Source organism: Staurois parvus, unplaced genomic scaffold (assembly GCF_062004578.1).
Source record: "Staurois parvus isolate SC_StPar_1 unplaced genomic scaffold, SC_StPar_1.0 ptg001352l, whole genome shotgun sequence".
Taxonomy (NCBI): Eukaryota; Metazoa; Chordata; class Amphibia; order Anura; family Ranidae; genus Staurois; species Staurois parvus.
The window spans coordinates 2,393,879-2,417,500 of record NW_028319148.1 but is presented as its reverse complement, the minus strand read 5'-3'; the positions used below and the strand labels follow the sequence as shown (position 1 = coordinate 2,417,500).

General features: G+C 41.4%; 1 protein-coding gene across 1 annotated transcript in view; it reads left to right on the top strand.

The window, feature by feature from the left end:
* Positions 1-23,551, top strand: part of LOC149436689 (extracellular calcium-sensing receptor-like) — a 27,864-nt gene extending 4,313 nt beyond the window's left edge. Inside the window, exons 3-6 of the mRNA XM_089661593.1 lie at positions 7,584-8,402; positions 14,669-14,896; positions 18,013-18,136; positions 22,644-23,551. Of these exons, the coding sequence (XP_089517719.1) occupies positions 7,584-8,402; positions 14,669-14,896; positions 18,013-18,136; positions 22,644-23,551 (2,079 nt within the window). The remainder of the gene's footprint in view (positions 1-7,583; positions 8,403-14,668; positions 14,897-18,012; positions 18,137-22,643) is intronic.
* Positions 23,552-23,622: the final 71 nt, after the last annotated feature.

The following is a 23,622-nucleotide window of genomic DNA, read 5'->3' as shown; positions in this document are numbered from 1 at the left end:
AAAATGTCAAAAAGTGACATTCACTCAATACACTAAAATCTGATAGTATTCCATTACTGTATCAAACCATTTCACATACATTTTGTCCCGAGTGCTTTGTCCGGCGCCCTGCCTGCTTTTTAGTGTTCTTTCTGCCTGGAAACTGGGAAACGTCCATGGCGTCCAAAAAGCGTCCCAAAAGCGGTTTAGACCGGCTAGAGAACAGCGATAGTAAATCAGAACCACTTGCAGAATTGAGTGATAATGATTCGTGGGGGAAATTCCTCATCAGACACTGAAAACGATTCTGCGACTGAGCTCAGCGATCTGCGAACTTGGCGCTTTATTTCACATTTCAGTGTTTTTGGTTCGATTATATTATTGAATTAAATTTATTATTATATTATTATTTTTTATGATTATTTATTAAATTTTAATTTATGATTTTGTGTTTCAAATTTTATCATCCCCGGGATGTTTACTAGACTCTTGTTCGGACAGATTTCAGTGAGTTATTCCTAAAAATTACAGCCTACAATAAAAAAATGACATATTTCCATGCAAAAAAAGTACCGCTTTGAGCACAGAAATACTGACATAATCAGACCGCTAGGGAGGCTACAGATAACCTCAGGAGACCTTCCAAAATGCCCAGAATGCACTGAAAAACAGTAAAAAATTAACAATTTCAGACATTTTGAGAGAAAGAGAGAGAGCAGAAGCAGAGAGAGCGATATGTGTTGAGATTAGTTTTTTTTTTTTGTGGTGTTTGGATGTTCCGGCTCATTTCTGTGCAGAAATTATTGCAGCCGTGTCTAACATATTTTCTTTCATGCAAAACCTCAAAGTATGGCGTACCGGGGAAACGCTTTGCATGCATTTTTCATAATGAAAAAAGGCTCTGGACAGCATCTGGAAATGAAAGACTTAAAAAAAAATTTCCAAGCGCTTATAAACACGTTTAGCCGCGTTTAGCCACGTTTACACGCATTTGCAAGCGTTTGGTGTTTAAAACATTGATAAAATCTACTCCTGAACGCAAGTTTGGTGCGTTCAAAAAAACGACTGTAAACTCAACTGCCTGTAAACGAAGATGTGTACATGGACACATAGGAAACATTAGGGAGGGTTCAGGAGCTTCTGAAAAAAAAAACGCAGAAAAGCTCCTGAACGTCCGTTTATCAGCTGCAGTGTACATGGAGCCTAAAAGTTTTTAAAAATTTTGAAAGTTCTAAGGGAGCCCTTCATCAGAACTAAATGAACTCTAATAAGTATAATAAATATGTTTACTATATTGAATCAATACTTTTTATTACTAGATTAAAATTTATTGTACTTATTTATGTTCCTTATGCCCTGCTGATGGGAGCCCTTAAGAGTCCTGAAACATGTTGTCTTGTGCCTTAGATGTTTTATAATAACATGAGCTCCTTGTAGTCTCGCAGTATTTGGTCTGGTGCAGGGGCGGACTGACCATTTGGAAACTCGGGAACTGCCCGAGGGCCCGGGGTCAGTAGGGGGCCCCATGAGATGCCCCTGGTACCTTTTTCTTAGGCTTTTTTGAGTTTGGGCAAGGACACAGGGGCCCCATGATCCCCTTTGCCTGGGGGGGCCCCTGGTCTGGTGCTCCTGTTTTTTCCATTCCCCTTGGATTGCACCCAAAAAGTCTGCCCAAGGAGTCTTTATTGGGTTTGTGAGCTCCCAACCACAGCCCTTTGAATGTTGTAATACATTTTATAAATGTGAGATAAATCTACACTTAGATCCATTGCCATTCTCTGTCTCTCCCAAATTTTGCTCAGGATAAATTTGCAATAAACAAAAGTAATATTCAGAATGGAGTTGACCATAGAAACCAACCTTATTTCAGTCTGATCCATAAAATTTGTTTAAATATTGCTTTTTTGCTGTATGAAATAAGCAGAGAAAGGCAAAGCATTAAAACAATCATAATACACAACAATAACTATCATTTTTATTATAGAGTATGTATAGGTGATTTTTTTTTTTTAATAGAGTTTTGGATATAGTTGGGATTGTTTAACCTCTTCCATACCGTGCAATTTTACACCTTCCTGCCCAGGCCATTTTTCACGTTTCAGCGCTCTCACACTTTGAATGACAATTGCGCGGTCATACAACACTGTACCCAAACTAAAATTTTATCATTTTCTTCACACAACTAGAGCTTTCTTTTGGTGGTATTTAATCACCGCTGGGGTTTTTATTTTTTGCTAAATTAACAAAAAAAGACCAAAAAGTTTGAAAAAAAAACACATTTTTCTTTGTTTCTGTTATAAAAGTTTACAAATAAATAATTGTTCTTCATAAATTTAGGCCGAGATGTATTCTGCTACATGTCTTTGGTGAAAATAACCCAAATTAGGATGTATTATTTAGTTTGTAGGAAAGTTATAAAGTTCACAAACTATGGTATAGATCTGAATATTGATCAATCCTGAAGTACTGACAGCCAATCTAATTTCTTGAGGTCCAAGAATGTCAGGACAGTACAGATATCCCCCAAATGTCAGGACAGTACAGATATCCCCCAAATGTCAGGACAGTACAGATATCCCCCAAATGTCAGGACAGTACAGATATCCCCCAAATGACCCCTTTTTGCAGAGTAGACAGTCCGACGTACTTCATAAGAGGCATGGCAAGTTTTTTGAAGTTGTATTTTTATGTCATAATTTTTCGGAAAATGAAAAAATTAAAAAAATTATTTTCACTATTTTTTTTTTTACATACTGTCACCAGTGCAGTACAGCGTCATCATATAACTGGCATGGTGGTTAACAGGGACACTGACTGGTGACAGTATGAAAAAAAAAAAAATATATATTTTTTAATTTTTTTTAATTTTTTTATTATATTTAATTTTTTATTACATTTTTTTTTATTTTTTTTAAGATTTTTTTTTCATATTTTACTATGACCAAAGTAGTACAATGTTACCATAGTACTACTTTGGGGAAGTGATCAGTATTTTTTTTTTTTTACACAATTTGCTTATAGCAAAGAATTACTTTGCTATAAGCAAGCATTTACCTGAATGAAATCGATTCATTCAGCTTTTTTTTTTTTGTGCTTAGCTGTGATTTGGTCACAGCTAATCACATGACATGTGCATGTGATTAGCTGTGACCATTCACAGCTAGGCACTAGTATACAATGGATGGCATCATGAATGAAGCCATCCATTGTATACAACTGTCATGTGACCTGCTGTGATTGGTCACAGCAGGTCACATGGTACCAGCAACGGGAGCCGGTACTCGGATCTGTCATCGGCCGTGTCCGAGGTGCACGGCCCGTGACAGATCCCGCTGCTGCGCCGCTCTGCATTACCGCAAACAGCGCATGTGCGGGAGCACGCCAAATGGTGTGCACCCGGAATGAAGAGGCACATCTGAAGCCGCCAAACGGCCATTGGCCGGGCGGCTAATGGTTAAAACAGTTCCCTTTTTATTATTATAGTGTATGTATAGGTGATTTTTTTTTTTTTTAGCATAGAGTTTTGGATATATTTGGGATTGTTCAAAACAGTTCCCTTTTTTTTTATTATAGTGTGTGTATAGGTGATTTTTTTTTTTTTTGCATAGCGTTTTGGATATAGTTGGGATTGTTTACAACAGTTCCCCTTTTTATTATAATGTATGTATAGGTGATTTTTTTTTTACATAGAGTTTTGGATATAGTTGGGATTGTTTAAAACAGTTCCCTTTTTTTAATTATTTTGTATGTATAGGTGATTTTTTTTTTTGCATAGAGTTTTGGATATACCGTATTTTTCGCTCCATAAGACGCACCTGACCATAAGATGCACCTAGGTATTAGAGGCAGAAAACAGGGAAAAAAAAATTCTGAACTAATGGACTGCAGACATAGTACAGGAGATGACCAGAGACTGCGGACAGCACAGGGATGACCAGAGACTGCGGACAGCACAGGGATGACCAGAGACTGCGGACAGCACAGGGATGACCAGAGACTGCGGACAGCACAGATGACTGATGACCTTTGGGGAGGTGGGGAGCGGGTACCTGAATTTGACAGGTACCCGCTCTTACTTCCGCAGAGTTTTTGTTTGATCTTACCTGTTCCTCGATCCAGCCGCGCGCTGTCTTCCCGGCTTCTGTAATGGCGCTCGGCATGACAGCCGGATGCCCAGTGCGCATGAGCGAGAAGCACTTGCGCTTTGTGATTGGTCCGGCGGCTTCTGGGATTGGTCATGTGTCCCAGGTACCGCCTTACCATTCACAAAAAGCACCGCTTCTTGCGCATGCGCACTTGGTACCCGGCTGTCATGCTACAGAAGCCGGGAAGACAGCACGCCGCTGGATAGAGGAACAGGTAAGATCAAAGAACAAAGAAGTAAGAGCGGGTACCTGTCCAATTCAGGTACCCGCTCCCCACCTCCCCAAAGGTCAGCAGTCCTCTCCATAAGGTCCCACTGCAGAGCTGAGCGGCCGGCCCGGTATTCTGACACGGCGGCGGTGGAAATACCGGACCGGCCGCTCTATATTCGCTCCATAAGACGCACTGACATTTTCCCCCCTTTTTTTGGGGGAAAAAAGTGCGTCTTATGGAGCGAAAAATACGGTAGTTTGGATTGTTCAAAACAGTTCCCTTTTTTTTTATTATAGTGTATGTATAAGTGATTTTTTTTTTTTTTTTTGCATAGAGTTTTGTATATAGCTGGGATTGTTAAACACAGTTCCCTTTTTTTTTATTATAGTGTATGTATAAGTGATTTTTTTTTTTTGCATAGAGTTTTGGATATAGTTTGGATTGCTTAAAACAGTTCCCTTTTTTTTATGCTCTCTATATCCTGTTGGAGAGAAAAAGAGAAACTACCCTTTTGGGCCAATTGTCATTAAAACAGTTGTCCCCATTGGGAGAATCCCATTTTTGTTCTGGTGACAACTGTAACATTTTGGATTTCCTATCACTTTTCATCTCAGTCACAATAGTCACCAGAACTAGTAGGACGATTCTTGAAAACGAAGACACAGGCAGCAATAGAAATCTGACAAGGGTTCCCCACACACATCCAAAAGTTTTAGCTATGTAAAAACTGTAACATTAAAAACATATGTCAAGGCTTTCCATGTCGCAGTCCATCTCTGCAATACCTGCACCATACCGTGTTTTAATTGGATTCTCTACAAACATGTTCAGGATACTTTTTATTCCATTACCTGTGGAAAAGGCATTATGCTATCATCTTTTTCTGGGGTACAAATTGAGGAAAACGATTCAATGTGTTTGTAGGGCATGGTCAACGTGTTATGACTACTGAATCAGCATTAGGTAACAGTACATCTCCTGACCCACAAGGATAGGTCTATCAACAACAATGGAAAAATGTCTTAGTAGGGTAAAACCACCGCTTTTTGGTGAAAACACCAATTTGTTTTTACATCAAGCAAGCCACCAAACAGCTTTTAATAGGAACTATGTAACAGTCTCTTAAAACACTGTACCCAATTATGGTAGCACGTGCTAGCAGTAGGGATGACTCAAACTGCCCTGAGTTGGGTTTGAGTAGGCTTTGGTAGACTTCAAAAAAATGTGGATGCCCAACCCAAACCCTACTGAAACCAAATCTGTCAAATTAAAATGCTGATTTTTTTTTAAGTAATAGGCAACGGGGTTGTGACGGGAGTGACTTTTGGGGGTGGGGGGACCTCTGTATCATCTCCCCAAATCATTATGTTTAAGGCACCATGTGCCTGTTTTAGGGGTACAGGGTGTGTATGTGAATGTCTGAGTCTTGTGTATAGTGTGCGTTCCTTTGTCTAGGCCACATGGCTGTGCATTGTCTGTTTGCCATGTGCTACCCCCCATTGTGCTGTGTCTTCCTGTCCAGCCAACTATTATGGGATGTACTGTTTGTGTATTGGTGTGAGGGTTGGTCAATGTTCTTTGCCATGTGCTTCATCCCATTGTTCTGTGTCTTGGTGGGATGGGGAGGGGTGATGATGTATTTCCTTTTCTTGGTTGTGTTTCCCCGCCCTCTGTATATATCCTGTGTTTTGTGTTAAAATAAAAAGAGTTGGCTTCGTGTATTAAGAAGAGCTGGGTGCTGTCTATTTCCTGAGGGATTTCAAGGGTGTGGTCTGTAGATGGTGTTCGGACAGGGGAAGCTGTGGTATAACGGAAAAACTCAGTGCGGTCTGGGTTCCGGTTCCATTACAGGGGTGTCAAAAAATAGCATAGTGGGGTGGGCACTGCCCCGGGGAACATGTACCAATGCAACACATTTTTTTTTTTTCAATTCCATTCGGCCAGTAACATTTATTTATTTATTTATTTATTTTTATTCCAAACAAGTTTTATTGAAATAAATTTGTCAATACAGAATCAAATAGGATTAGACATCAAAAAGGTACAATTCAAGAGTAATCACATTAGATCCAATGAGTAGAGTCACAAAATCAAATATACAGTTTTCTATTTGTTAAGTAGCGAGAGTTTGCATACAAGCTGAGCAACACAAGTAACGATAACAGTTTGGAGTCGCTACAGGAAGTAATGGATAAAGAATGGCATGAGGGCCCCCCGATTCTGGAAACTGCAGTTTCTTGATATCGCTGGTATCAATGTCCAGGGGGCAATCACAAGGTACTATTTGCACTATGGCCAATGTAATCCTCCTTGCATATAGCTAGACCGATAATCGGGAGATAGAAGTCAGAGAACAGAAAAGAGGAGCGGGAAACATGAGAAGAAAAAAAAAAAAGGGGGGGTAGGCCAAGATTTGGCAAAGAAGTGGATCTGCCATTGACATCAAGGTCCTTCCATAGGATACAATATAAAAAAGAAAAAGAAAAAAGAGGGGGGGCATATAATAGCCTCACCCAGCTCAGCATTGCCTGCATGTCATGTGTGGTTCATGCTATAGATTTTTGCAATTTAGGAAGGGGTGGTACTATCATTGTCTGGACGAGGGGTGGGCAACACTATCCGTTGGAATTCTGCAGTTGTTTGGAAATATCTCCAGCAGGCCCAGGTTTTCGTGAATTTAGAAGGAGAATCCTTAGCTATGGAACAGGGGCGGACTGACAACTCATGGGGCCCCCGGGCAATAAAGGATCATGGGGCCCCTGTGTCCTTGCCCAAACTCAAAAAAGCCTATGAAACAGGTACCAGGGCCATCTCATGTGGCCCCTTATTGACCCCAGGCCCTCGGGCAGTGCCCAAGTTTCCAAATGGTCAGTCCGCCCCTGCTATGGAAATTAGTTCCTCCATTTCAGCTACAACAGTTATTTTTAAATGATAGGAGGTATATCATAATATGGAACATATTAAATATTTAGTAATAAGCCCCTCCCCCCCCCCGATACCACTCCCCTCTTTAAATAATGAGTATGGGGGAACATAGTACACCCTACTCAATTACAAAAAAAAGATGTAACCTAGAAAAAAAGACACTGACTCATTTGACAAGTCCTTAGAAAAATACAAACAAGTACATGGTACAGCAGGCACATATCAGGAATACGAAATGATGGGTTTACAGATTCTTTAATGCAAACTGAAGCACATGAAGAAGGAATGCACGTCTCTAGACATTCTTTACTTTTCTTAAACAGGTCAGTCATTATGCCACAAGCTCCCTCTTGAGTGACCGTAAGAAATTCCCTTCCTTCTTTCGAACTGTTCCAAGTGATGCAATTCAGTCCAAGGGCTTGGCCAAGCTAATTTTGCATTTCCGATGGATATGGATTGGTCTTTTGGCTGTGGACAATGACTATGGACAACAAGGAATTCAGCTGGTCAAACAGGAGATAACCAAGGCTGGAGCCTGTGTGGCCTTCACCGAGAATATTTTGAACAGCAGGAAAGATCGCAATGCTCCACAAATTGTTAAAGTCATAAAAGAGTCAGTGGCCAGAATAATTGTTGTCTTTGCTGCTGGCCTTGATTTGCTGCCAATTCTTGATGAAATGACAAAGCAGAACATCACAGGAAAAGCATTTGTTGCCAGTGAAGGGTGGTCCACAACTACTTTACAGTATATGGGAGCCTTTGCTCATCTCCTTGTTGGAACGGTTGGTTTAACATTTTACAGCGAGGGGATTCCAGGCTTTCGGGAATATCTTTACAAGATCCATCCTAACATGACTTTGGGAGGAAACTTGGTGAAGTCATTTTGGGAGGAAGCCTTCAGCTGCAAGTTTCCGAATGGTACGAATTTGCTAACCCAAGAAAAATTTTGCACTGGAGAAGAGAGTCTATACAGTGTCAAGAACAGTTACAACGATGTCTCCAATTTACGGGTGGCCTACAATATCTACACTGCAGTTCATGTTGTCGCTAAAGCTTTGCAGGATCTCCAAAACTGTCACAAAGCAGGAGGTCCATTTTCTCATGGAAGTTGTGCAAATATGCGCGGCTTTACCTCCTGGCAGGTAATCTCATATTAGTACTCTAGTATATACACCAATGGCCAAAAGCATGTGGACCTTGACCATTATGTTATATGAGCTGGTGGAACAATCCAAAACCAAAGGCATTATTAGAGAGTTGGCCTCCCTTTTGCAGATATTACAGCCTTCACTATTTTGAGGAGACTTTTTTTTAAACTTTTGCAGTGTGTCCCTAGGAACTTTTGCCATATCAGCCAAAGGAGCATTTGTGAGGTCAGGTACAGATGTGGAGCACAAATACCTGGCTCACAATTGGCAAACTGATTCACCCCAAAGGTGTTCAGTAGGGTTGAGGTTAGGGTTCTGTTCAGACAACTTCACACCAGACTCATCAAACTATGTCTTTACTGAGCTGGCCAAGGGGTACATCCATGCTTGAACAGAAAAGAGCCAGAGATGAAAGAAAATGTCAGATTAACCACTTCCAGTCTGGACATTTTTAACCCCTTCTTGTCCAGGCCAATTTTCTGCTTTCAGTGCTATCACACTTTGAATGACAATTGCGCGGTCATGCAACACTGTACCCATATAAATGTTTTAGCATTTTTTTTGAGACAGATAAAGCTTTATTTTGGTGGTATTTATTCACCACTGGGATTTTTATTTTTTTTGGTATATAAATTAAAAAGTCCAAAATTTTTGAAAAAAAAGTGTTTTTCTTATAAAATTTTGCAAATAAATAGTATTTCATCATAAATCTTGGCCCAAAAAAATTATCCAAATTAGTTTATAACCAAAAATTATAATTTTGTAACTTTTTTTTACAGAGGTTTCACACAGAGGTCCTGTACAGTGATTGGTGTTTCGTTGTGCCCAGAGGATTGAGGGCTCCCAGGGAGCGTGCACAATCCAAAATGGCGGGCACCGTTTATGAACGGCAAGCCGCCCCTGCACTGCCACCGTCCGGCTGTTTATATACAACGGCCGGACGGGAAGTGGTTAAAGAAGTACAAGGGGTTTTCAAGTCAAACTGGGACTTTTCATTTTCCAGGTATAAATTAAAAAGTCCAAAATTTTTGAAAAAAAGTGTTTTTCTTATAAAATTTTGCAAATAAATAGTATTTCATCATAAATCTTGGCCCAAATTTATTCCATTATATTTTTAGTAAAAAAAAAAATAACCCAAATTAGTTTATAACCAAAAATTATAATTTTGTAACTTTTTTTTTACATTGTTTTTATATTATTTTTTATTTATTATTTTTTTTTACATACTGACACCCTAGCAGTACAGTGTCACCATGGTGACACTGTACTACTTGTGGGGGGTGATGAAGATTTTTTTTTTTTTTACACTGATTGCTTTTACAGCCTTTATGGGTGTAAAAGCAATCATTTCTCCTTCTCTCTAGCTGCATTCTTGCAGCCATTGAGAACTACTGAGTGAGCTGTGATTGGTCACAGCTTGTCACATGGTACAAAACTGTTGTGAATAGCCCTGTACCATGTGACCTCTGTGATCATTCACAGATTTCACACGTAGTAAGCAATGATGTCACAAGTGACATCTTGCTTACTACTCTGCATGTGATCACTGATTGGCCAATCAGTGATCACATGATTGGGACCTCGTACAGAGGTCCTGTCCGACGACAGGTGCACCGGATCGCGATGCTGAGCGCTCCCAGGAAGCGCGCACAAGCAGGGGGCGGGGAAGCCGTTTATAAACAGCCACCCAACCCTGCACTGCCACCGTCCGGCCGTTTATATACAACAGCCAGACGGGAGGTGGTTAATAGTATCCTTCACTGGAAACACCTGAGTTTAACAATTGTGGGGGGTGTCCACATGCATTTTGGCCATATAGTTTAGATAAGCGTTTCTCAACTTTTTTTCAGTCAAGGAACCTTTCAAAAGTCTGCACAATCTCAAGGCACCGCAGCCTAAAATGTAAAAAACTATTCTACACACATCCAGTACACCCAACTTTAGAAGTGATTTGTTCTTCCAAAGCAAATACACCTTTGCACACTGGTACCGACTAGTATCCCAGTGTGTGTTTCTCATTTTTGCTCCCTCAGTCTGCTAATGTGAACCCAGTGCTGACAGAGAGGGGCAGGGGAGGGCCAAGCAAGGATGATGGGCATGCACTCGACATCCTCCTTATCAACTGATGATGTCATTATTTGTTAGGATGCCGGCGACTAAAAGGTCATAAAAGTGCACAATGAAAACCTGTGGCTTTGTGTACTAAAAAGGCAGGATTGATAGACCTGCTGGCTTGTATAAAATCTTTGGGCATTTGCCAAGGCACCCCTGAAGAAGCCCGATGGCACCCCTGAAGAAGCCCGATGGCACCCCAGGGTGCCTGGGCACCCTGGTTGAGAAAGGCTGCTGTCGATAATTAGCCACGTAGTGCAGATGGATATACCATGTAGATAGATTTTTCTAATTTAGTACACTTGAATACTCCGAATGTATAGGAAGTATACCTAATGGTGTTCTTTCTTGTAGTTACTGCTAAACAATTCTAGGTTTAATGTCCTTTTGTAAGATGCCATTTTGAATTAGAACCCCTCTCAAGTTATTATTATGGTCTATTTCCCAGTTAGATGGGCTTTGCCTCTCTACTTATCCTGGTGACAATTGTCACCAGGATAAGTAGAGAGCCACAATACTAGACTGATCACCATAACAGAAAAAGATGGGAAAGGAAGTGAAGTGAAATTTGCCCAACAGGGCATGGACAAAATTAAAAAAGCCTAAAAACTTTCAAAAATGTTTTGGTTATATAAAAACTTTTTTTTAAAAATATTCTGGCTGTACAGTACATATTCTTTAAATGAAAATGTTTGTAAAATTTTCTGCACAAAGCTTTTTTTTTTCTTTGTCAGTTACAGGTAATAATGATCCTTCCATTTCAATACACTCTATAGCCGCTGTTGATTTTGAAAACATTCCAATGATGTAAATATGGGAACGTGAATGCACTGTATTGCATACCCCATTGGTGTACAGAATGCACCTTACCTCCCCTTCTCCATCCATCTTCCATCCGCCCCTGCACTGCCACCGTCCGGCTGTTTATATACAACGGCCGGACGGGAAGTGGTTAAAGAAGTACAAGGGGTTTTCAAGTCAAACTGGGACTTTTCATTTTCCAGGTATAAATTAAAAAGTCCAAAATTTTTGAAAAAAAGTGTTTTTCTTATAAAATTTTGCAAATAAATAGTATTTCATCATAAATCTTGGCCCAAATTTATTCCATTATATTTTTAGTAAAAAAAAAAATAACCCAAATTAGTTTATAACCAAAAATTATAATTTTGTAACTTTTTTTTTACATTGTTTTTATATTATTTTTTATTTATTATTTTTTTTTCATACTGACACCCTAGCAGTACAGTGTCACCATGGTGACACTGTACTACTTGTGGGGGGTGATGAAGATTTTTTTTTTTTTTACACTGATTGCTTTTACAGCCTTCTTCCTTATGTGGCTGACTCACATTTCGTGTATTCCCTGCAATAGGGGATTCATTTCTGATCCCCTCCCTTGTCTCCTCCTCCCATGCTCATCTCCAGGACTTCTCCAGAGTCTCCCCCATCTGGAACTCTCTACCCCAATCTATCAAACTATCGCCGACTCTGCACACTTTTAGGCGATCTCTGAAAACCTGTCTCTTCAGGGAAGCCTATCCTGCCTTCAGCTAATAACGGAATCTTCTATTCCTCCTACCAGTCCATCCCCCACAGTTAGTACCGCCACCGCCTCCCTCTTAGATTGTAAGCTCCCAGGATCAGGGCTCTCCTATCCCTCTTGTATTGAACTGTATTGTTGCTGTATTGTCTCCCATTATAATGTACAGCGCTGAGCAAACTGTTGGCGCTATATAAATCCTGTATAATAATAATATATAAATCCTGTATAATAATAATATATATATAAATCCTGTATAATAATAATAATAATGATGAGATCTTCTCTAAGGCACATCCACTTCTCAATGGATGCACAAACTTATGTCATGTACCTGCAGGAGTTCAATATGATTCCTGGAGGCCAGAATGGCAGCTGAAAATAATGAAGGATTTCTTAACCTTTTACCCCAGAAAAAGCCCTAAATTAATGTTCAGGTCTCAGGGAACCCCTGCCAAAATGTACCGTATTTTCGCTCCTTAAAACGCACCTAGATTTTAGAGGAGGAAAACAAGAAAAAAAATATTCTAAACCAATGGACTGCAGACATAGTACAGGAAATGACCAGAGACTGCGGACATAGTACAGGAAATGACCAGAGACTGCGGACATAGTACAGGAGATGACCAGAGACTGCAGACACAGTACAGGAGATGACCAGAGACTGCGGACATAGTACAAGAGATGACCAGAGATTGTGGACATAGTACAGGAGATGACCAGAGACTGCGGACACGGTACAGGAGATGAGCAGAGACTGCGGACATAGTACAGGAGATGAGCAGAGACTGCAGACACAGTACAGGAGATGACCAGAGACTGCGGACACAGTACAGGGGATGACCAGAGACTGCAGACATAGTACAAGAGATGACCAGAGATTGTGGACACAGTACAGGAGATGACCAGAGACTGCGGATATAGTACAGGAGATGACCAGAGACTGCGGACACAGTACAAGAGATGACTAGAGACTGCAAACATAGTACAGAAGATGACCAGGGACTGCGGACATAGTACAGGAGATGATTAGAGACTGCGGACATAGTACAGGAGATGACCAGAGACTGCGGACACAGAACAGGGGATGACCAGAGACTGCAGACATAGTACAAGAGATGACCAGAGATTGTGGACACAGTACAGGAGATGACCAGAGACTGTGGATATAGTACAGGAGATGACCAGAGACTGCGGACACAGTACAAGAGATGACTAGAGACTGCAAACATAGTACAGAAGATGATCAGGGACTGCGAACATAGTACAGGAGATGATTAGAGACTGCGGACATAGTACAGGAGATGACCAGAGACTGCGGACACAGTACAGGAGATGACTAGAGACTGCGGACATAGTACAGGAGATGACTAGAGACTGCGGACATAGTACAGGAGATGACTAGAGACTGCGGACATAGTACAGGAGATGAACAGAGACTGCGGACACAGTACAGGAGATGACCAGAGACTGAGGACACAGTACAGGAAATGACCAGAGACTGCAGACACAGTACAGGGGATGACCAGAGACTGCGGACATAGTACAGGGGATGACCAGAGACAGCGGACACAGTACAGGAAATGACCAGAGACTGCGGACACAGTACAGGAGATGACCAGAGACTGCGGACATAGTACAGGAGATGACCAGAGACTGCAGACACAGTACAGGAGATGACCAGAGACTGCGGACACAGTACAGGAGATGACCAGAGACTGCGGACATAGTACAGGAGATGACCAGAGACTGCGGACATAGTACAGGAGATGACCAGAGACTGCGGACACAGTACAGGAGATGACCAGAGACTGCGGACATAGTACAGGAGATGACCAGAGACTGCAGACACAGTACAGGAGATGACCAGAGACTGCGGACATAGTACAGGAGATGACCAGAGACTGCAGACATAGTACAGGAGATGACCAGAGACTGCAGACAGTACAGGAGATGACCATAGACTGCGGACCTTTGTGTAGCGGGGGGGTGTACCCAAGTTTGACAGGTACCCGCTCCCACTTCCGTGGAGTTGTCCTCCCCCCTACCCTCCCCATAGTCTTGTGGGACATGTGACAGGTCCCAGAAGACTACAGGTGGCCATTCACAAAGCGCAGCGCTTCTCGCACATGTGCAGTGTACACCCGGCTGAGAAGCCGCAAGCTGTCACAGCCGGGTGTCCACACAGAAGATGCCGGTGCCAGGGAGAGAAGATGGCCGGTGAAAGCAGGACATTGCTGGAATGAGGAACGGGTAGGACCGAGGAGCGGGTTCTTCTGCATAGTAGAGCTGAGCGGCCTGCCCAGTATTCAATTAACTCCTCAAAACTCTGGTTGAGAAAGATTGAACTCAACTGAGAAAGGACATTTCGAAATCAGTCAATTCTTCATAGCAGATATGTAGTTTACCGAGGGATTGAACTGGATTTACACTTTAAAGGCCAAGAGGCCATAACATTCTTGCAGATTAGTTGTACCTAGGTATAAAACGGGAAACAATGCTGCTGGCACAGGGGTATGTGTACGGCACGGTATGAATACAAGAATTGTGTTTTAAAAACGACACAATCATACAAATTACAATTTTTCTTTTATCCTTCACTGTACAGCTATTGTATTATATAAAGAGGGTGAAGGTCACTTTGAGCGGTGGGAGGGAGCTTTACTTCGATAGGAATGGAGACCCACCAGCCATCTATGACATTGTGAACTGGCAGATGAACCCAGAAGGAACTATAAGGCAGGTCAAGGTTGGCAGTTATGACACCACGGCTGCTTCTGGTCAAGTCTTCACCATCAACTCCAGCCTTTTGTTGTGGGCCACAGAAGACGAAGAGGTAACTAAGGTCAAAGTGAACACCAGGTACATCCCACATGGAAGAAAATTATGTTTTGAAATATATTTTAAAAATATTCTTCCCAAATATTTTGACATATATTTAAAATACTACAATTGTGGCCGTATTCAATATATAAAAAAAAAAAAAAAAAAAAAAAAAAAAAAAATATATATATATATATATATATAAATACTGTATATATAAATATATGCACACACTGTATGTTGAAATGCACAGTGTATGTGTGTATATATATATATATATATATACACAGTATATTTATATATATATATATATATATATATATATGTGTGTGCGTAACGAATCCGGACCCCGACTGCATTTGGGTACTTCCGTTATAATACCACATCCCGTCCACACACTGACCGCAGACACCACCGCTGACCAAACAAGACTAGACAACACCAGTCTGTATAAACATGGAACTCTTTATTTGAAACTCAAACTAGCTTTTTATACACTCAGGGGACAAATACCCCTCCCTGCATAATGACACAGGGTGGGGCAATCTACCTTTAGTAACAAGAGACACACAGGTATTCAAACTTCACACCAGCAGACAGTCCCATCAGAAGAGAGGGTGGCTGGAGACACCCCCCACCAAGCCAATACACAAACACATACATCCCATAATAGTCTGCTCCCAAGCAAGACACACAATAGAACAATGAGATGCAACAACATGACATTAAACAATCCTTAACCCCCCACCCCAATATTAGGACATTTCACCCTGTACCCCTAACAGGCAGAGGGTGACTTACACATAATACGGATATGGGGAGCTGAGACAGGGGTCTCCCCACCTCTCCAAAGTGCGCTGTGTTCCATGGGCCCCACACCCATAGTGATTCCCGTCAAAAAATAAATAAATAAATAAATATATATATATATATATATATATATATATATATATATATATATATACACACACACACTGTATATTGATATGCGTTTTTGATATATTAATAAAAATCGGAAAAATTTTTTAAAAAATAAATTTTCAAATATACTGTATATCTTTAAAAATACATTTAATCTACATTTTTGGAATGCATTTACAAATATCTGTAAACATATATTTTAAAATTACTTTATTATAAAAAATCTGAAGAATATATTTAAAAAGTATATATTTTTAAAAATATTTGTCATATATTGTGTAACATATTTAAAACGCATTTCAACATATACAGTTGTGGCCAAAATTATTCAACCCCCAATGCTGTAAAGGGGTTTAGGGACTATAGTGTACATTTGGAATTGTATTCAGAATCAAATCCTACAAGGACGTTGTAACTACCCAAATGCAACTAAAATGACATCAATTGTTTATGTAATACAGTAGTAAATGGTTCTTATGTGGTTTCTTCATTGCCACAATTATTCAACCCCTTAAAGACTACCACTCTGAAGAACAGAGGTTCATACAGGTGCTTTCCATCAGGTATTGAAAACACCTGTGGATGTCACCGAGCAGCAATCAAGCATAATAAGCACCAATTAGGCAGCTTTAAAATGACTGTGATACTCAGCTCCTTCTAGACATTTACTGGTGTGGTTACAAACATGGTGAAGGCAAGAGAATGGTCCAGGAAGACAAGAGAAGAGGTGATTTCTCTTCACAGGAAGGGCAATGGCTATAAGAAGATTGCAAAGATGTTAAACATACCAAGAGACACCTTAGGAAGCATCATTCGCAAATTCAAGGCAAAGGGCACTGTTGAAACGCTACCTGGTCGTGGCAGAAAGAAGATGCTGACTTCGACTGCTGTGCGCTACCTGAAGCGTAGAGTGGAGAGAAGTCCCCGTGTGACTGCTGAGGAACTGAGAAAAGATTTGTCAGATGTGGGTACAGAAGTTTCAGCCCAGACAATAAGACGCACACTGCGTAATGAAGGCCTCCGTGCCAGAACTCCCAGGCGTACCCCCTTGCTGTCTCCAAAGAATAAGAAGAGTCGACTGCAGTATGCCAAAAGCCATGTGGACAAACCACAAAAGTTGTGGGATAGTGTTCTGTGGACTGATGAAACAAAATTAGAACTGTTTGGGCCCATGGATCAACGCTATGTTTGGAGGAGGAAGAACAAGGCCTATGATGAAAAGAACACCTTGCCTACTGTGAAGCATGGTGGAGGGTCAATCATGCTTTGGGGCTGTTTTGCTTCTGCAGGTACAGGGAAGCTTCAGCGTGTGCAAGGTACCATGAATTCTCTTCAGTACCAGGAGATATTGGATGGAAACGTGATGCAGTCCGTCACACACCTGAGGCTTGGGAGACGTTGGACCTTTCAACAGGACAATGATCCCAAGCATACCTCCAAGTCCACTAGAGCATGGTTGCAGAGGAAAGGCTGGAACATTTTGGAGTGGCCATCGCAGTCACCAGACTTAAATCCGATTGAGAACCTCTGGTGGGACTTAAAGAAAGCAGTTGCAGTGCGCAAGCCTAAGAATGTGACTGAACTGGAGGCCTTTGCCCATGAAGAATGGGCGAAGATACCCGTAGATCGCTGCAAGACACTTGTGTCAAGCTATGCTTCACGTTTAAAAGCTGTTATAACTGTAAAAGGATGCTGTACTAAGTACTAAGATTGAATGTCACTTGGGGGTTGAATAAAACTGATAATGCTGTGAGCACAGAAAAGACATTTGTGGTTATTTCATTATAACTGTTATGTTATATTTGTCTGACCTACAAGTGCCTCTTTAATGTAAATGTAAGCAAGATGACTGAATGATCAAAAGCAATGTCAAACTGGCCAAAACACTCAATTTCAGTGGGGGTTGAATAATTTTGGCCACAACTGTAGTATATATATATATATCATTTTTTAAATAAATATATATTGAATATGGCCAAAATGGTAGTATTTCAAATATATGTCAAGCCTGGCTGTACAGAATTACATACCCCTTAGCAGGTAAAACAATAAACATGTACTGCATGTGTTTTGTGTGTGTATTTAGCTGTTTGCCTGGAGTTTTGCACCTACCAAGATATCCTATAAACTTCAGAGCAGATACAAATTGCTTTTTTTGGGATATGAGTCTTTCCAGAACTCTGAAATTTTCCTCCACTGATTTTCTAGGTTCCCGTGTCAGTATGCAGTGAGAGTTGTCAACCTGGATACAGAAAAGCTGTCAGAAGTGGGCAGTCTGCATGTTGCTTCCAGTGCGTCCCCTGCCCACAAGGAGAAATCTCCAACCAAACCGGTGAGCTAAAATTGGAAGTAAAGCCGCAGAAGGTTTTCAGTGCATGGAAGTATGGAAGTATGGAAGTGAGTTCAGGTGTTCCCAGTGAAGGGTTATTATAATACTACAGCATACAAAGATATTTTAGACAACTGAGTTCTTCCAGCCTTGTGGTAACAGTTGGGGAAGGACCTTCTCTGGTCCACCGTGACTGGGCCCAGTGCTGCCCTTAGGTGACAAAAACTGTGTGCCCCCTCCAATGAGAGAGCGAGAGAGTGTGTGTGTGTGTATACAGTATATATATGATTCTTCCTCTCTCTCCTTTCTCTCTCCCTCTCTCTCTCTCTTCCCCCCACCTCTCTCTCTCCTCCCTCTCTCTCTCCTCCCTCTCTCTCTCCCTCACTCTCTCTCTCTTCCCTCTCTCTCTTCCCCCACCTCTCCCTCTCTCTTCCCCCCCCCTCTCTCTTCCTTCTCTCTTCTCCCCCCCCTCTCCTCTTTCTCTCTTTCTTTTTCTTGCTTCCCCCTCTCCCTCTCTCTCTTCCCTCTCTTTTCTCTCTGTACCCCCCTCTCTCTCTCTCTATCTCTTCCCTCTCTCTTCCCTCTCTTCTCTCTCTCCATCTTTTTCTCTATCTCTTCCCTCTCTCTTCTCTCTCTTCCCTCTATCCTCTTCCCCCCACCCCTCTCTCTCTCTCTCTCCTCCCTCTCTCTCTTCCCCCCTCTCTCTTCCCTGCCCCCCCCCCCCTCTCTCTCTTCCCTCCCCCCTCTCTCTCTTCCTTCTCTCTTCTCCCTCTCTCTCTCTCCCTCTCTCCCTCCCTCTCTCTCCCTCCCCCCCCCTCTCTCCCTCTCCCCCCTCTCTCCCCCCCCCCTCTTTCTCTCTCTATCTCTCTCTTCCCTCTCTCCATCTCTCTTTCTCCCTCTCTTCTCTCTTTCTCTCTCTATTCTCTCTCTCTTCTCTCCCTCTCCCCTACTAGCACATATTCCCCCCATTCCTCCTAGCAAATACCACCTCCCCCTTCCTACAATCATTACATTTGCTAGAAGAAGTGGAGAGGAAAGAGCATTGAGGAGGTGAGCTGTGTTGTGTTCTCTGGGCTCTCCTTCCTGTCGTCCATACAGCACATAAGACAGGATCACTGACAGATCATATGGGACTGAACACACACAAAGTATGATTACTTTATTAAGTTTTACAGAGAAAAAAATGCATCTTCCATATTCCTCTTGGCTTTTTTTTATACCAAGGATGACCTCCTCTTGCAAAGCATTTTGTCCCCATGTTGATGAGGAAAAGGGCTCCTTACCCACGATACAAAAAATAGCCACTGCCCATCTATAACTGGACTTCACAGCTAGGAACATATGGACAGGCAACGCATGTCAAGCAAAAAAAAAAAAAAAAAAGAGAACAATTCCCAGCTCAACTTGCCAGCCAGCTTGCAAACAAACCAAATTAACCTGTCTAACAGTATGCATTAAACACAGGGGTTTAGTTAGCACACATTTGCAAATACATGTGTAAGCTACAGAGCCACATCAAGGCACCCCAGTATTCTGTAGTCCTAACTCTACAAATGTTGAGAGCCCCCATAGTAGAAACCTTTAAGGAGGGGTGGGCTCCCTCAGGTTCACCTGCCCTTGTTCTATCCATTAAATGCATGTGCCTCTACTATGGGGGCTTTCAACATTTGTAGAGTTAGAACTACAGAATATCAGGGTGCTGTGACGTGGCTCTGTAGCTTACGCATGTATTTGCAAACGTGTGCTAACTAAACCCCTGTTTTTAACGCATACTGCTAGACAGGGTAATTCGGCTTGTTTGCAAGCTGGCTGGCAAGTTGAGCTGGGAATTTTTCTCTTTTTTGTTTCCCCTTACCCACAACCCTGGCCAGTGGTTTTGAAGGTGTGAGGAAAGGGGGCATATCAGAATCTGGAAGCCCCCTTTAAACATAAGATGGCTCCCAGGTACCTCCCCCAATGTGAATGAGTCCTTTACTAAAAAAATAAGAAAAACAAAAAGTCCCTCATTATAAGTTAATTGTTAATCAATGTGCCTGCAGCTTACCAGCTCACCAAAAAATAAATAAATAAAAACCTAGATGACCCTGCAGACATGATCAATCCCAACAGTAGTCATAGCTCCCTGAACTGTCATCAGCTATATAAGGGAAGGGGCAGGGATGGTGGTGAGATCATTGACCAGATTTGGCAATGGCCAAAAACCAAATATGAACCACCAAATCATCCCCAGTGTGGAGGAAGCTGAGTGGTCTGCACAGAGCCTTGACTCCAAAATCTTGTGGCAAGCCTTCCCAGAAGAATGGAGGTTGTTAAAGCCAAAAAGGAAGGAAGGGGTGTGGGGCAACTACAAATAAATGCCCATGGTTTTATAATAGGATGTCCCACAAGCCCACATACAGTTGTGTTCAAAATAATAGCAGTCAGACATCACTAACCGGATCAATCACTGTTTTTGGTAGAAATGATATTTCTACATGGCAAATAATTTCCTAGCAGGTGTAGTAGAGTCATAGAAATCCAACAGACCCAACAGTCATGACATGCATGCTGCTGATTCTGTGTCATTGAATCACTCATTGAAAGGGGCATGTTCAAAATAATAGCAGTGTGGAGTTCTATTAGTGAGGTCATTCATTGTTTGAAAAACAGGTGGCAATTATTGCCCTTATTTAAGGAAGGAAGGCAGCAAATGTTGGTCATGCTGGTTACAAAGCATTTCTCTCTGAAATTCTGAGAAAAATGGGTCGTTCCAGACATTGTTCAGAAGAACAGCGTACCTTGATTAAAAAGTTGATTGGAGAGGGGAAAACATATAAAGAAGTGCAGAAAATGATCGGCTGCTCAGCTAAAATGATCACAAATGCTTTAAAATGGCAACCAAAACCTGAAAGACGTGGAAGAAAGCGAAAAACTACCATTCAAATGGATAGAAGAATAGCCAAAATGGCGCGGACTCAGCCAACAATCAGCTCCAGGAAGATGAAAGAAGGTGTGACGTTCCCTGTGAGGACTGTTACAATTAGAAGACGCCTATGTGAAGCCAAGCGATCTGCAAGAAGCCCCCGCAAAGTCCCACTGTTGAAAAAAAGACATGTGCTGAAGAGGTTACAATTTGCCAAAGAGCACATTGACTGGCCTAAAGAGAAATGGCGCAACATTTTGTGGACTGATGATGGTAAGATTGTTCTTTTTGGGTCTAGTGGCTGGAGACAGTTTGTCAGACGACCCCCAAACACTGAATTCAAGCCACAGTACACTGTGAAGACTGTGAAGCATGGTGGTGCAAGCATCATGATATGGGGATGTTTCTCATACTACGGTGTTGGGCCTATTTATCGCATACCAGGGATCATGGATCAGTTTGAAGACATCAGAATACTTGAAGAGGTCATGCTGCCTTATGCTGAAGAGGAAATGCCCTTGAAATGGGTGTTCCAACAAGACAACAACCCCAAACACACCAGTAAACGTGCAACATCTTGGTTCCAGACCAACAAGATTGACGTTATGGAGTGGCCAGCCCAATCCCCGGATCTTAATCCAATAGAAAACTTGTGGGCTGACATAAAAAATGCAGTTTCTGAGGCAAAACCAAGAAATAGAGAAGAACTGTGGAATGTCGTCCAATCATCCTGGGCTGGAATACCTGATCACAGGGGCCAGAAGTTGGGTGACTCCATGCAACACAGATGTACAGCAGTTCTCAGAAACAGTGCGACTACAACCAAATATTCATGAAGTCATTCAAAGGAAAGCAAAATCTTCAAACATTTCTCAGTTTATATAGTGAATGTTTGAGTTTGTAAAGAAGAATACAAACACTGATATTTTTTTGAACCGTCTAATATTCACTTTTCTTAAATTTTTTTAGAGGAACAACACAAATTTGATCTATTTTTCATCATGTTTTGATTTGGAATAGAATGTGTCGTGTTCCCAATGCATTTGTGTGGATGGAAATAAAAGCTATTAGAAGGATTTTGAGCTTTATTCACTTTTTTCAACACACTGCTATTATTTTGAACACAACTGTATGTGTGATGCTCAGATATCCACAAGCTCATATAGTGTATACAATATACTGAGATAAGATATGTCTTTCATGTCATTCACTGGAAACACCCCAAACTCAACAACCGGGTGGAGTGTTCACACACATTTTATATAGAGGAGAATTGTCTTCATTTTCTGGTTTGTGAAGAGTTATAAAAAACAACAAATATTTTCAATGCACAATAAAAAATCAGATTCACAAAGAAAGCCTACCCTTCCCACTTCCTGCATAGTCACCTCACTTTTTCTGATGTACATGTGCAGTATGTGAATAAACTAGTATGCTTACAGACAGAAGACATACTGTATATATATACTGTACGTATCCTTTTTTTGGTTTCCCAGTTAGCACCTTATATCACGTCTCTTCTCATGCAAGTTCAGATTCCATTATGTGTAACAGTTTAGGTTTTGGAACCAAATTGTCATGCAGTAAGTTATTTCTTATATGTTGCAGATTCTCTTGATTGCCTCAAGTGTCCATGGAGTGAGTGGCCAAATGTGGAGAAATCCAAGTGCCTTAAAAAACACCTTGAGTTCCTCTCTTTCGATGACCCATTAGGGTCAACTTTGGCAGCCATATCTGTTGTGTCATCCATAATTCCTAAATTAATTTTGAGGCTTTTTACACGGAACAGATCTACTCCCATAGTAAAAGCCAATAACTTTTCTTTAAGTTGTCTTCTCCTGGCATCTCTTTCTCTTTGTTTTCTTTGTTCTTTGGCTTTTATTGGGTACCCTCAACCAGAAAAATGCCTTCTACGTCAAGTTGCATTTGGCTTGGTTTTTACTCTGTGCATTTCTTGTATTTTGGCCAAAACCATTATGGTCGTATTTGCTTTTATGGCAACAAGGCCGGGGAGCACTCTAAAAAAATGGGTCAGTCCTCGTGTGTCTTATATGATTATTTTAGTAGGCTTCTTACTACAGTTCCTACTTTGCATTACTTGGTTATTTATGGCTCCACCTTTTCCACAATACAACACTCAAAGCCAACCTATGCTTATCATCATTGAATGTAATGAGGGCTCTCCTGTTGCCTTCTGGACCATGTTGGGTTATCTATTTCTCCTGGCCACCATTAGTTTTGTTGTTGCCTTCCTGGCTCGGAGACTCCCTGACAGCTTCAATGAAGCCCAGTTTATTACCTTCAGCATGCTGGCCTTTCTCAGTGTATGGATATCTTATATCCCAGCATCCTATAGTGCCCAAGGAAAATACACAGTGGCAATGGAGATCTTTGCTATCTTGACCTCCAGCTGGGCTCTGATCATCTGTATGTTTCTTCCTAAATGTTTCATAATTTTGTTCAGACCTGACGTTAACTGCAAAGAATATCTTATGAGAAAAGACAGAAGACAGTAGAACCGTTATGGACTGTCAAGCTTCCTTAGCTCACTGTAATCCTTTTTCTCAGACTGTAAAAGAATTTTGAA